At 40.8% G+C, this 14954-nt stretch overlaps 1 protein-coding gene across 3 annotated transcripts in view; it reads left to right on the forward strand.

Annotated features, from left to right (window-relative positions):
- Positions 1-14954, forward strand: part of LOC120943721 (aldehyde oxidase-like) — a 181666-nt gene that overhangs the window by 123620 nt on the left and 43092 nt on the right. For 2 of the 3 annotated variants that reach the window (XM_040357197.1, XM_040357199.1), the window contains 5 exons: positions 2634-2767; positions 4536-4623; positions 4739-4825; positions 11141-11332; positions 14595-14822. In XM_040357197.1, coding sequence (XP_040213131.1) covers positions 2634-2767; positions 4536-4623; positions 4739-4825; positions 11141-11332; positions 14595-14822 — 729 coding nt within the window. The remainder of the gene's footprint in view (positions 1-2633; positions 2768-4535; positions 4624-4738; positions 4826-11140; positions 11333-14594; positions 14823-14954) is intronic. The other variant, XM_040357198.1, reaches the window with a different exon arrangement.

Below are 14954 nucleotides of genomic sequence, written 5' to 3' on the forward strand. Positions count from 1 at the left end.
TTTTTTATTACTAGGGTTGAGGGAACCCGAACGGAGGTCCCCGCAAATTCAATAACCAGACCCTTTAGGTCTGGTATGGATATTCAGGGGAACCCCGCCGTCAATTTAAAACAAAAATGACGTGCGGTTCCCGGTAAATATCCATAACCAGACCCTTCAGGTCTGGTATGGATATTCAGGGGAACCCCGCCGTCAATTTAAAACAAAAATGACGTGCGGTTCCCGGTAAATATCCATAACCAGACCCATTATCCGAGCACGTTGACCTGGCCGGCCGCAGAAAAGAGGGGGGGACAGAGTGCGGCCCCCCCTCTCTCCTGAACCGCACCAGGCCACATGCCCTCAACATGGGGAGGATGTCCCCATGTTGATGGGGACAAGGGTCTCATCCCCACAACCCTTGCCCGGTGGTTGTGGAGGTATGCGGGCGGGAGGTTTATCAGAATCTGGAAGACCCCTTTAACAAAGGGGACCCCCAGATCCTGACCCCCCCCCCTGTGTGAAATGGTAATGGGGTACACTGTACCTCTACCATTTCACGAAGGAAGTAAAAAGTATTGTAAAAAAACACACTGACACAAAAGAATAAAGTCCTTTATTAAAAAAATAAAAAAAAAACTCCAGCGCTGAAAAATCCACTCGTTCCCGGCTTCCAGCGTTGTCCTGATCCTGCGACGGGTGCGGGTGATCTCCCGCGATGAGAAGATCCAGCGTCGGGTGATCTCCGCTCCGGCGATGTGAAGATCCATCCATCCGGCGCAGCAGCATCCCGGACCTCCTCTCACCGTTGGGCACAGCCCAGCGAATGAGCGGCTGAAGCTGTGACATTTCTTATATAGAGGAGGCAGAGCCACCCGTCACGTGACCCTGCCCCCTCTGACGTACCTCTGCTACATCACTGGGGAAGACCATGAAGAGGAAAGGTCTTTCCTCTTCATGGTCTTCCCCAGTGACGTAGCAGAGGTACGTCAGAGGGGGCAGGGTCACGTGACGGGTGGCTCTGCCTCCTCTATATAAGAAATGTCACCGCTTCAGCCGCTCATTCGCTGGGCTGTGCCCAGCGGTGAGAGGAGGTCCGGGATGCTGCTGCGCCGGATGAATAGATCTTCACATCGCCGGAGCGGAGATCACCCGACGCTGGATCTTCTCATCGCGGGAGATCACCCGCACCCGTCGCAGGATCAGGACAACGCTGGAAGCCGGGAACGAGTGGATTTTTCAGCGCTGGATTTTTTTTTTTTTTTTTTTTAATAAAGGACTTTATTCTTTTGTGTCAGTGTGTTTTTTTTACAATACTTTTTACTTCCTTCGTGAAATGGTAGAGGTACAGTGTACCCCATTACCATTTCACACAGGGGGGGGGTCAGGATCTGGGGGTCCCCTTTGTTAAAGGGGTCTTCCAGATTCTGATAAACCTCCCGCCCGCATACCTCCACAACCACCGGGCAAGGGTTGTGGGGATGAGACCCTTGTCCCCATCAACATGGGGACATCCTCCCCATGTTGAGGGCATGTGGCCTGGTGCGGTTCAGGAGAGAGGGGGGGCCGCACTCTGTCCCCCCCTCTTTTCTGCGGCCGGCCAGGTCAACGTGCTCGGATAATGGGTCTGGTTATGGATATTTACCGGGAACCGCACGTCATTTTTGTTTTAAATTGACGGCGGGGTTCCCCTGAATATCCATACCAGACCTGAAGGGTCTGGTTATGGATATTTACCGGGAACCGCACGTCATTTTTGTTTTAAATTGACGGCGGGGTTCCCCTGAATATCCATACCAGACCTGAAGGGTCTGGTTATGGATATTTACCGGGAACCGCACGTCATTTTTGTTTTAAATTGCCGGCGGGGTTCCCCTGAATATCCATAACTTCAAAAATCTTCTTTTTCCCAGACATTATTTAAAATCAGGATCCGATTTTTTAGTGACAATTTTGACATACGATTACATACGATTTTGTCACATACGATTCCATCCGATTTAACGGTCCGTTTATCGGATGGTAAAATCGTGGTGTGAACCTAGCCTAACACAGATTTACACAGATTTGTGAACAATATTTGAGAGAAATAGGCCTTTTTGTGTACATGGAAAAAGTCACAGAGCTTTGAGTTCAGTTCATGATAAATAGGGGCAAACACAAAAGTGTTACGTTTATAATTTTGCTCATTGTGATTTAAGCATCCTGTGCTAATTAACATAACAAATTGTAAGCATCATCGTTGCTATGTTACCGCCCCTCCTCAAACCTTTGAACATGAATTAATGTCACTACCTCTTTCTAAAGAGCAGGGAGCTGATTTAGGAAGTGGTAATGCTAACCCAAGAAGCAGAATGATCTGGCTAGCAGAGGTGTGTGTCCATTACAAGAAATGCTGTCCTATGTTAAAAACTTTGGCAGATACAATACATATAGAAGTATTTGAGATGTATATTTGACTGCTTGCCATGAGTTCCATTTTAAAATACTTCTAATTGATTTGTTTTTACTTAAGTTAATTATTGTCCCTTGTCTATAGCTGCAAATGAAATATGAATAAATCACTTTAATTTGGCCTAGATATCCCAAGCTAAAACAAAACATTTTGAAAAAAATAATGTTTTGCTATGCATGTATGTATTTTTCTTCTATAGAGCCTTGTGGCAAAAGCTTTAGGCATACCCGCTAATCGTGTCAGTTGCCATGTGAAAAGGATTGGTGGAGCGTTTGGTGGAAAGATTGTGAAAACAGCCTACATAGCGGCAATCGCTGCTGTGGCGGCTCAGAAGTAAGTGTCACTTATCTCCACTATGATGAATCAATTCAAATAATTTTCTGGCCATGAATATTGATTCTGGATCCCTACTTCAAAGTCCACCCGCCCACCCATGTTGGGAGAAGACAATGGCCCAGCAGGAGGGATTCCCCTGTCTGCACTGTCTGTGTTGATGGAGGAATTGTGCACATTTCTTTCCTGCAACCCGTGATTGGCTGGCCTTGGGCATCTTTTTTCAATTTATCCTCAAATCCCTGTTGTAACAAGCCTGTTGAAGGCAGAGTTGTTAAGCTAATATTTAAATACAGAAGTGAACAAGTGAGCGCAACAACTTATCCCTCTCACTATATCCATCTCTGGAGGGCTCCCAGCTTAAAATTTACTGAAACAGAGTGTCTAAAAATAAACAACTTCTGGTGTCCTCTCTTAAAAAAAGTTTGAGAAATCCTTTATAAAAGTGTATGTAATTCCAAAATGTATTTCTTCTAGTTTTGGGTAGCATGGGGAAGAGTTAGAAAGAAAAAAAAAGAACTCCTCTTGGGTTTTTGCTGCTATAGCAGTCCAATCCACCAAGCTTCTTCTATTGTTCCTGCAACCCCACTACCACTAACCCTCCCTATAACCCCAACACTTACACTATCCCTTTATTGAAATCCCAATGCTCACACTCACAATAAATCTCCCTCTAACCCTAACACTCACTCACACTAAGCCTGCCTGTAACCCTTGAACTAACCCTTTCTAATCTAAACACCTTGTTTGAATGCTCAGAAATAAGCAAATCTGCTTGGCCATGGCTTGTGAACAGTTTAGCAAGTTTTGCTCATAGATTTTGAAGCAAACACTTTAAAATTCTATAGGGGCAAATCTTGTTATTACATTTTGGCCATTTGTGGGGCTGATGAGCAAGCTTTTGGCAAACACAAGGCATGAGAAGCTGGGCACTGCCACAAGGGACATGTACAAATGACTAAATAAAAAAATAAATAAAACTCACCCTAATCGTTCCAACACTCTCTAGCATGCTCTAACAGCTCCAACATACACTAATAACATGGTTTTGTTGAGCCAATATTTCTATAGAGAGGTGGGTTATCCATTCCTTTTAAATTGTTGGCTCTTGAGACTCAGCTGACTGTGACAAAGAGATTTGCACATTATATATTGTGCCTTATTAGCTGTGAACCACCAAACGTTCGCAATGTGCAAGCTTTGTATACAGAGCCGATCCGCCCTATAGGCTCACTATGCAAGCCGCTTAGGGCCCCGCAAATTACTAGAGGCCCCGCCTGGTGAGATGTAATTTTCGGCCCCTCACCCCGCTTCTCAACTCGCTGGCTGCATGGGAGAAGAGGTAAGAAGTCAGCACCACCCGCTTCTCACTTTAATATAAGATGTCATTTCCGACAGCAGAACACCCCCTCCCCCCGCTTCTCAACTTTAATCTTTAATGTGACATGTCACTGTCGGCAGCACCCCCCCCCTGCTTTTCAACTTTAATGTGACATGTCATTTTGCTTAGGGCCCCAGGGAGGTCAGGATCGGCACTGTTTGTATATTCCGTGGAATTACCACAAGCCCATGGTAGTGGCAAACCCAAAATGCCTCCCTACTCTCTATCAAAGCCTAAACTTTCTGTACCATAAAGTAAAACTGCAAGGACTCAGCTCCAAAATCAACTGCTTTGGTAAACAACTGATAGAATTTACAACAAATGCAAGGCTCTATTATGCTTGAGAACCAGACTGACTTAAAAGATCCATTGCATTTTTATTTTTAGGATCAAGCATCCTGTTCGCTGCATTCTAGAGCGTAGTGAAGATATGCTTATAACTGGAGGACGACATCCCTATCTTGGAAAATATAAGGTGATACTGTATAGAAAATTGAAGATTCATATATTGTAAATCATCCTCTTTTTAAAACACTTAAAATATCACATTGTAGCTTTAAGGAAAACGCTAATTCAGATTTCTTTTTCAGGTTGGATATATGAATGATGGCAAAATCGTAGCAGCTGATGTCAATTTATACAGCAATGGTGGATGTTCAGGGGTAGAATCTATATTTGTAAGCCTTAACCGCTGTTACACATCTGTACGATATTTTAAATTGCTGGCAATATTAAGGGCAATTCCAGCCAAACAGAACACTATACACATGCAGCATATACGGGAACTGTTTATTTCCCGGAAGACATCTTGGCTGTCTTTCTTTTTCATCTTGCATTGGAAATAAGCATCATCGCTTATTTGACACTTGTTCTGAGCCATCTTTCTCTTGTAGCTCCACCTAAGAAATATTTTTTCATTATATTCTCAGGCTCTGCTTTCTGTAGTTCTAAACAATAGCTGTACTTTACCGCTCCTACTCACAATGAAAATACAAATCAACTGTCATGGTGGCAACTGTATAGTTCCTGTGTGACTGATATCTCCATAGTTCTTAAAGCGTGGGATAGGTTAATTGCAAAACTGGTTCCTATTCTACAAAGCTCTACATTTAATACAACAAAAACCATATGGAAGAGCATATATTTCAAATGAGGAAGCCACATAAAAGTTGCTTTAAAGCTGAACTAAAACTATCTATCATGTGTGTGTGTGTGTGTCCCACAATGCTTCACCCTGCAACCAATCACACAGGCTCATTCAAACGATCTTTAATGAGCAGTCTAGGGGTGCTGTTTTGTTTTATTTTTCGTATAGGGTTGAGGGAATTGTGTGGGATACTCAAAAAAAATAAACAGGAACTATTTACAACTTGAGGACTTGGGTATTTTTTCTGGACAAGCTATATTAAAGTCTGTGCAAACAGTAGATTTCAGCTTTAAGGTAGTAGTATGAGTTGTTAACTGTAAACTCCTTTCTTGGGGCCACAAGAGCAGAGTCCCTTTAAGCAGATGATTAGATGGACAAAGCTCTTCAGAACACCACCCAGTGTCACCTTTAACTTGACCCACAACTGACTCTCTCTAGCACCAGAGGAGTGGCAACAGCACAAAGATCCTCAAGATTAGAAGGGTCTGTACTCGCATAAGGATAAAACACAGGCGTCACTCTAAGTGCAGTATAACAGTAGATTTAATTTCACAAACGGATATAAGTACTCACCTGGCCTGGATCTGGACTCGCCTGGATCTGGAAGACACACACAGGAACTTCTGGATAGAGAAGAACCAATAGGGGATGTGTTTATGGAACATGCGCTCCTTCTTCAGGCCGAATGGGGGCCATGTTGGATGAGGGCTTATAAGCACCGGAGCTGCTGCTGCTGGGTCTTAAAGTCCCATGGCTATACTGTAAATGTGTATATACACACACATTTGCTTGCTTAATGTTGGTGCCGAAAAATATATACATATATATAATAATTTCTCCCCTTTTTTTCATCATTACATTATATTTTCCAATTATATTACAAGTTACGTTTTATTTTTATTATTATTTTCTATTTTCTTATTTTTCTTATTTTTATTTTTGTTAATACTTGTTAATAATTTTCACACATACATAATTCATATTTCTCCATTAATATGATTAGTATTAGTATTATTACTATCATGATTATTGTTATTATTATTATTATTGTACAAATTACCAGGTTTTCATGATCCCCCCTGACCCTCACCATTATATCCATACACACAATTCTCTATTCAATCAACTCGATCTATGGTAAATTTCTTGTCTAACAAGTAATCGCAATGTGTTCTCTTGATGTGTGTGTGTGTTTTCTCCTGTTATGTGCTATATTATGCTGTTTTATAATGCCAGTTTTATAAGTGTTTTTTAATGCTTTAATGTTTTTATTGAGTTCATTATTTCGTATGCCCAATTAGTCAGGTAGTCTCACATTTCCATCTGCTTAGCATCATATATATGTATATATTTTTCGGCATCAACATTAAGCAAGCAAATGTGTGTATATTTACATCTATAGCCGTGGAACTTTAAGACCCAGCAGCAGCGGCTCCAATGCTTATAAGCCCTCATCCAACATGGCCCCCATTAGGCCTCAAGAAGGAGCGCATTCTCCATAAACGCGTCCATTATTGGTTCTTCCCTATCCAGAAGTGACATCATCCCTCGGCTCCCTGTGTGTGTTCCAGATCCAGGAAGCGTCTGCAACCACCGGCGCAGCCTGCTCTTCACGAGCAAGCAGCTCCATAGATGCATTCCCTTCACGGACTTTCGTCAATTTGTGCCTAAATCCCTGTTACTACCTTACTCTTGTGAGTACTTTATATCCGTTTTTGAAATTAAATCTACTGTTATATAACACCTGTGTTTTGTCCTCAGCTGTTCCAGAAGTCGCTTCTTATCTTCCACTGGGCTGCCTTCAACGTGCTATTACACGGACTAGACTATATGGACTTTTTATTAGTCATCTTTTAAATTCCCCCTCAACCATCCCCTTCCCTTATGAGCTAATTAGTCTGGTGGGCTAACACTAAGCCTGGCACAAGCGCCAACTTATTTCTATGTGTACTCACTCAAGGCCCAAGGACAGCTGGTTGCCTCCTTCCCTCTTCCAAGCAGAACCTTACTCTGGTGATACCAAACTGGATCTTCTTCAGAAAAGCCCCTCTGTCAGCTCTCTTTCTAGCTCCAGGGTCTCAGCATCCCAGGCCTTCAGGTCGCCCACCTGAGGCCTTACAACTGCAGAGCTAGCAGCATTGCCTGGAAGGGCAATGTACCCACCAGGTTGGACTAATACTCTCCAGGAAAAGGCCCAGAGCTCAATGTGCTCACAGAACATATACAGTCTCCCAGCATGCCTTCAGAGCTTGCCTCTGTGGGATTGGCCAGGTCTGTGTTATTAGTCATGTTATCTGCATAGCTCCGCACCTATCATCCGGAAACTTCTCAAGCTCCCTGGATTCAGAGGGAGCTATTATATTGGCAGCAGCTGAGCACACTCAGTAGACCTGGCTAGCAGAATGCAGCTGCATTGATTAAAGTGAGCAACTAAATTGACCTTTCCAAACCAATTACAGCCTCACTGACTACAGTGAAGAAACTTAATTTTAAAATACAGTTTCACAAAATACAGTGAGCCCAATGTTAAATCTGTCTAACTAAACCTAGGACCTACCTAGGAGGGTGCTATATATATATATATATATATATATATATATATATATATATATATATATACACTGTATATGTATAAAATAGCTTTTCTTGTAATCCCTTCTACAGCAGAACTCAGACTGAATGAAAAGGGACAGTACTGGGAACCAAAGGGAAAGTATGTCACCAGAACACCTAGGATCTCCAAAATGGGTCCAAAGCTTTATTTGGCGAATAACAGCATAGTTACAATATCTGTGTTTTTGGAGACTTTATTGGAGTCACCTGCCTGATGAAGGGGTCATGCGTGCTTCCAAAACATCGCTATTGTAACTATTATGTTGTCAGAACATTTGGGGTTAAAAGAATTTACATATATGCATATTATGAATTTTTCATATTTTTCCTATTCATGTATATTATGAACGAGAGAGAGAGACCATTTTGTCTCTAAAGTTTAAGTTCATAACTAATGATATGCTATGAACAATACTAAAGCCATTTTTGTTTCTACTTTCTCTTCAAGAGTTAACCCAAATTCACTATATTTTTTAAAGTTTAAATTAGGTTCATAAGCTTATGAATAGACAATGATTTTATGTCTTACAGGGAGGTTGTAGGAGGTCTGGTTATACCAAACTCCTAAGGTTATAACTCAAAGGTTTTGAACACTTAGTAAGATAAACAAGATAAAAGGATGTTGGTACGGGCTAACACAAAACAGCATAGTATTGTCTTTGTATAATGAAGCCAAAGGGCTTATTCACAATTCTGGTGGTATTATATATCTTAAATTGTTTCTTTCAAATATCTTAACCATATATCTGTAGTAGTAATTCATATATAAACTGGTTAAATACATGGATATTATCATTATTAGAAAGCTGCAGGTATATATATATTCTTATGGTGTGAGAGACATTGGGGGCTGTATTTGTAAAATGTAAGCTGAGAGTCATATTGCAAATGATTTCAGCTTCGAGGAATTTCCCAAACCATTAGCTAATGGTGCGGGGTAGTGTTGATCATAAACATTATCTCAACTATAAAATTTAAGAAAGAGCCAGGATGGCTGACATGTTTTGACAGTATTTAACAATTAATGATATTTCACCAAGCTAGGGGAAAAGGTTGCATTAATCAACATTAGAAATTATTCCTGATACAAGACTGTCCCTACAGGTTTAAATTGACATTACTCAAGATGGCCGCATACTTGATTGCTATGGCAACCATCAAAACACCTTGCCATTTGACGTCATCAGTTACGTAGTAATAGACCCACACCCACTTTTGGGAGTAAGATAAAAGTAGAAGCTTATATAGCAGTAGGGATCTCTCACTCTATCTCTGGAAGGCACTAGTTTTCTGAAGGGATCTCGCTCAGGGGGTCTACATCTGAAGGAAGCTGGAAGGGGGAGATCTTGAACGCAAACATGTAGCAATATTGGAAGAGGTCCCCTTATGGGACTCATAACTGAATCTTCTCAAACTGACAGACTTCTTTAAAAGTATTGGTAATGTATTTGTTTATTTATTTTACCTTTTGGTAATGGGATTGTTTTTGCATACACATAACTAAAACCATTTAAATATATATGGCAAATCAATTTGGAGTTATCTTATTTTTAACTGCAGTATGAAATAATAATATTCCAAATATTAAGAGACATACACAGATTTTGTTTGTCTTTAAAAAGCTAAATGCCAACATCTATACAATGGTTTTGATGTGATGCCTGTGCAAAATAGATTCCCTCTAAATTTAAAATAAGCTTGATTGTATTGTCAAGCGTGTGTACAATATGACATTTGGTTTGTACACGTATAAGAAGTGGGAGCAGGAGATCTGTTGGTTTTGAGAAAGATAACAAGTTACAAGGTTTTAAATATACAAGGATGATTTAGGTAAGAACTGTGAATATACCTTGTCATATAATGTAAATATTATCTGAACATTTACCCATCAGTTATCTCTGATTGTAGAAGTATATCAATTATTTGCTTTATCACAAATTATACCTGATTTTAATTTTGCACTTTATATTTAGTTAATAAATATATATTTTAAATATTCATTTGTGTTACTTGTCTTCAAACTAGCACGGATCAAAGGACTTAGAATTTCTTGGTTAATATTGTAGAAAGTTGTAAATCTCCCAATTTAAATATTTGCATATTTCCATAAATACAATACCATTTTAATATTTCAGTATAAACATTCTGGGGCAGATCCACAAAAGAATTACGCCGGCGTATCTATTGATACGCCGCGTAATTTCAAAGTTCCCGCGTCGTATCTTTGTTTTGTATCCACAAAACAAGATACGACGGCATCTGGGATAGATCCGACAGGCGGACGTCTTAGTATGCCGTCGGATCTCAGGTGCATTTTTTCGGCGGCCGCTAGGTGGCGTTTCCGTCGATTTCCGTGTCGAGTATGCAAATTAGCTAGTTACGGCGATCACGAACGTACGTCCGGCGCATTTTTTTACGTAGTTTGCGTTCGGCTTTTTCCGGCGTATAGTTACCCCTGCTATATGGTGGCGTACTCAATGTTAAGTATGGCCGTCGTATTTTGAATTTTTTACGCTGTTTGCGTAAGTCGTTCGCGAATAGGGATTTGCATAGAATGATGTCACCGTCGTAAGCATTGGCTTGTTCCTGTTTTATTTAGAGCATGCGCACTGGGATACCCCCACGGACGGCGCATGCGCGTTAAAAAAAACGTTGTTTACGTCGGGTCACAACGTATTTACATAAAACACGCCCCCATCACATGTATTTGAATTCCACGCCCTTACGCCGCCAAAGATACACTACGCTGCCGTAACTTACGGCGCAAATTCTTTGAGGATTCAAAAGAAACAAAGTAAGTTACGGCGGCATAGTGTATCTTAGATACGCTACGCCCGGCAGTAATATGCGCCGCTGTACGTGAATCTACCCCTCTGACAGTATTTGGAGGCACTATGCTGAAATATGTCAATGATTCTGACAATGTGTACGCTAAATAAAGCTTTGGACCCATTGTGGAGATCCTTGGTGTGCTGGTCACCTACTTTTCTCAGTCCCCAGATGGTGGTTGCTGCAGTACCCAGTTACATTTACAGCCAGTTTTAGAAATGGATGTGTTGGGAATATTGTACTTGAGGCCCCTTTCACACTGGGGCAGGAGGTGCGGTGGCGGTAAAGCGTCACTTTTTTTAGCAGCGGTTTACTGATAATTCCTTCATGTTTATTAATAATTGTGCTGTTTGTAAAAAAACACACACATTGCCTGCATGATACCTTTTATTACTTTATTTAGATAATGGAGATTTCAGTGCTTCAGACAGATGTTTCTTACTATATCCCAAATCTGAGATGCCTAGGGAGAGTATGCAGGACCAATCTGCCATCCAATATATCATTTCGAGGGTTTGGGTTTCCACAGTGTGCTTTGGTCACAGAAGTATGGATTGATGAAGTTGCTGCTAAGTGCAATTTACCAGCTCATCAGGTAAGTGATAGCTGCATGTACATGTCATGTATTGGTCAATAGTTTGTTGTGCCTATTAATAGAATCCCATTCCATAATAGATTTAGGAGTCTAACATGTTATGAGGGCAGATGTGCAGAGAAAAGAAAAAGAAAAACTACATAATTTTCGAATTCTGTACAATGCAAACATCTGACTACTATTTACTGTGATACACCTGCCCATGTTACAGGTCTTGACACCCCATTTACCCAACCTAATTTATTTTAGACTAGAGTATGCCAAGACTATCTGCACATTGATGTTAACTGCATATTTAGTATGCAAACAAGCCTTCAACCACTGTAGTAGTATGCAGGAACACAAAAACTGAATACAGGCAGACAAATGTGTATCTAAACGCAAAAGCAAAAATGTTAAATATTACAGCTTGCCAGTCTTTAGTACTGGCTGCATTCAATTTAATTGTTTGAGTTCAGAGCATTTTCAGAAGATTCCTATTGATTGTGCCAGAAATGCAATCTCCCTGTCATTTCCTGTTGAATACAAAACCACAAAAACAATCATATCTTTCTTTTGTAAAGTCCACCGGTTACAAATAAGATGGATTCTAGAGGTTTGTTCTTGATTTGAATTTGTATGTATATTGGAACAGGTACATTTTTAACTCCAGCCAGCATATGGAAGGGTTAACACCCCTGTAGCATTTGTTTTGCTGTCTGTGCCCCTGTTCAGATTTCACCTCATTTTCTGTCCCTGTGACAATTGGATCCTTTTTCCCCATGATACCTCTCACAGGAGTGAATTTCCCTTCCTAGGGGGAGATTTCTTTTCACTTCCTGTTGTCTCCCTCTGTAAGTATGAGTGGTATGTACGTTGCATGTTTGTAACTCGGGGACTGCCTGTAGTCCAATCGTTTACCATGTAATGGAAATTAAAAAAGGAAGACAACCATGGCTACCTCCATGGATATAGTGGAGAAATTAGTGTAGTCATGAAAGTACAGGAAAAAATTTATTCAGGCTATGTGAAAATGCAAAAAGAAGCAAACGAATGCAGCCACCACACGTAAGGACTCGAAATCTGCAGTATTTATTTTTATTTTGGGTTTAGATACACTTGAAGGCCCCTTTCACATTGAGGAGTTTTTCAGGCGGTACAGCGCTAAAAATAGCGCTGCTATCGCGCCTGAAAAACTCCTTCACTGCAGACTCAATGTGAAAGCCCGAGGGCTTTCACACTGAGGCGATGTGCTGGCGGGAGACAAAAAAATCTCCTGTCAGCAGCATCTTTGGAGCGGTGAGAGGAGCGGCATGTATACCGCTCCTTCACCGCTCCTTCCCATTGAAAACAATGGGAAACCGCGGCAATACAGCCCGCAATGCGCCTCTATAGAGGCGCATTGCGGGCGGTATTAACTCTTTATCGGCCGCTAGCGGGGGTTAATACCGCACCGCTAGCAGCTGATACCCGCGGCAATTCCAGCGGTATAGCGCCGCTATTTTTAGCGGCGTTATACCGCCACCGCAGCTCCCGCCCCAGTCTGAAAGGGGCCTAAGAACTGATTTAATTTTTAAAACCGTTTTTTCATATATTATTTAGAGACCTTGGGCACTCTATAAAAAGACTTCATGCAAAAATTTGGAATAGTTTTAATAAAAAGTTGCTCTTGTATTACTGTTGTTCTTTGCATTCCTGAGATACTTACCCTTTGGTTTTTAATCTAGCCTTGCACAAGTATGCAGATCAAGAAAGTCAGAGTTAGGTCAGAAATCTTTATCAGCATACGTATTCTATGAAATGTTGGGTGCCAGGAGCATGCGTCATTGAATAGTCTTGGCACTGCACCTGACTGTGTAATAAAAGAAGTGACTGGGCAGAGAGTCTGTGGTCTTACCAGGCTCAGTTTTACTGAAATGCACGGAGAATGGAGTGTCTCATGAACAGCCTTTATGGGAGGAACATCCCTGCTGGCTGAACACATGGCTCACTCATGTATAAAATGATTGGTGTTCCCATTAGCATGGAACTCTTGCTGTCTGTGTCACTGTTGATTCACCTTCAATTCCCTTCGAGGTGACTGCTGTCACCAAATCTGGTTGTGAAAGTATAACTAAGGGAAAAACTTTTTTTTAAGTTTTAGATAGATTGGAGAGGGATTAGAACACTTGTCAGTTTTTATTGCTGTCTGTGCCTCCATTAAGGAGATTTGCCCCCTCTCTATTTGTCCTATTTACCATTATCATTGAAAGTGAAAGTAAAAGAAACCCCCAAATGTTGGCTTGTCTCCAGAAAAATAATAGAGGGGAAATCTTCCAATGTTGATACTAGTTCCAGGGACTTAGGGGTCCCCAAGAAATTCCCTTTATTTCAAGGTATTTCCTTTTACTTACTGTTTGGCTATGGGACAGGAAGTGAAGGAAAATCTCTGCAATGGGACACAGATGGTGAAAAAAAAAATCTTACAGGGGTTTTAACCCACCCTTGCTCTTCCAAAATAAAATAAAAAGTTTTGCCTATAGTTCTACTTGAAGGAAAAACTGATCATTTAGACTAGAGTTGTCTCTCAAACAAGAAAAGAGACAACATTTCCTAAGAGGCATATGTTTTCTCTCACTGCAAAAGGTGAGCTTTTCCTTTCTTTCTTTAGGAAGAATTTCTCTTGGGAGGTAAGGAGAGATCTTCCAATGATAAGACTTATGTCGCGTACACACGACCGGTTTTTCCGTCAGAATAAACTCCGACTGGTTTTTCCGACAGAATTCCGCTCAAGCTCTCTTGCATACACATGGACACACCAAATTCCGACCGTCAAAAACGTATGCGTCAAATTGTTTCCAAGCATGCGTGTTTTTTTCTCCGTCGGAAATTCCATACAGACAAACAGAATTTCCGATAGAACTTTTTTCCGTCTGAAAAAAAGAGAACATGTTCTGTTTCTAAGTCCGTCTGAATTTCCGACGTAAAAAGTCAGATGGGGCATACACACGATGAAAAAATTCCGTGTGTACGCGGCATAACAGAAATAAAAAACTGACAAACATTTCCCTTCCCCACTTTATCCATAACAAGATAAACATTTTGTCTGGAGTTCCACTTTAAGAAGCTTGCTGACTGCGGCACTAACACAGTAATTAACTACTATACCTAAGAAGGACCTACATGTTCACTCCTAGACTGGATTCTGTATTTGTTGAGTGCTGTTTAAGATGTGTCTATTTTTTTTCATGATAATAGTCCTATTATAGTATTTTTAATATACAACTTTTTCTCTGTATTTTAGGTCAGAGAGCTGAACATGTACAGGAAAGTCATTACCACCCCTTACAAGCAGGTGTTTGATACTACCAATCTGACGAGATGCTGGGAGAGTTGTATGGAAAGTTCCGCATACCACACAAGGAGGAAAGCTATAAAACAGTTCAACAAAGGGAATCCCTGGATAAAACGAGGCATAGCACTGATACCCTTAAAATTTCCTGTTGCGTTTAGTGCCGCCTTTCAAAATCAAGTAAGCAATGCTTTTTGTTATACGCTTCAAAAGCACATAATATTTCTATATCACATACAGCAACACAACTCAGAAATGTTAAAGTACATGTATATTTAAAGCATGTGTCAAAAAAATACATATGCACAGGGC

This window comes from Rana temporaria, chromosome 6 (genome assembly GCF_905171775.1).
Source record: "Rana temporaria chromosome 6, aRanTem1.1, whole genome shotgun sequence".
NCBI lineage: Eukaryota > Metazoa > Chordata > Amphibia > Anura > Ranidae > Rana > Rana temporaria.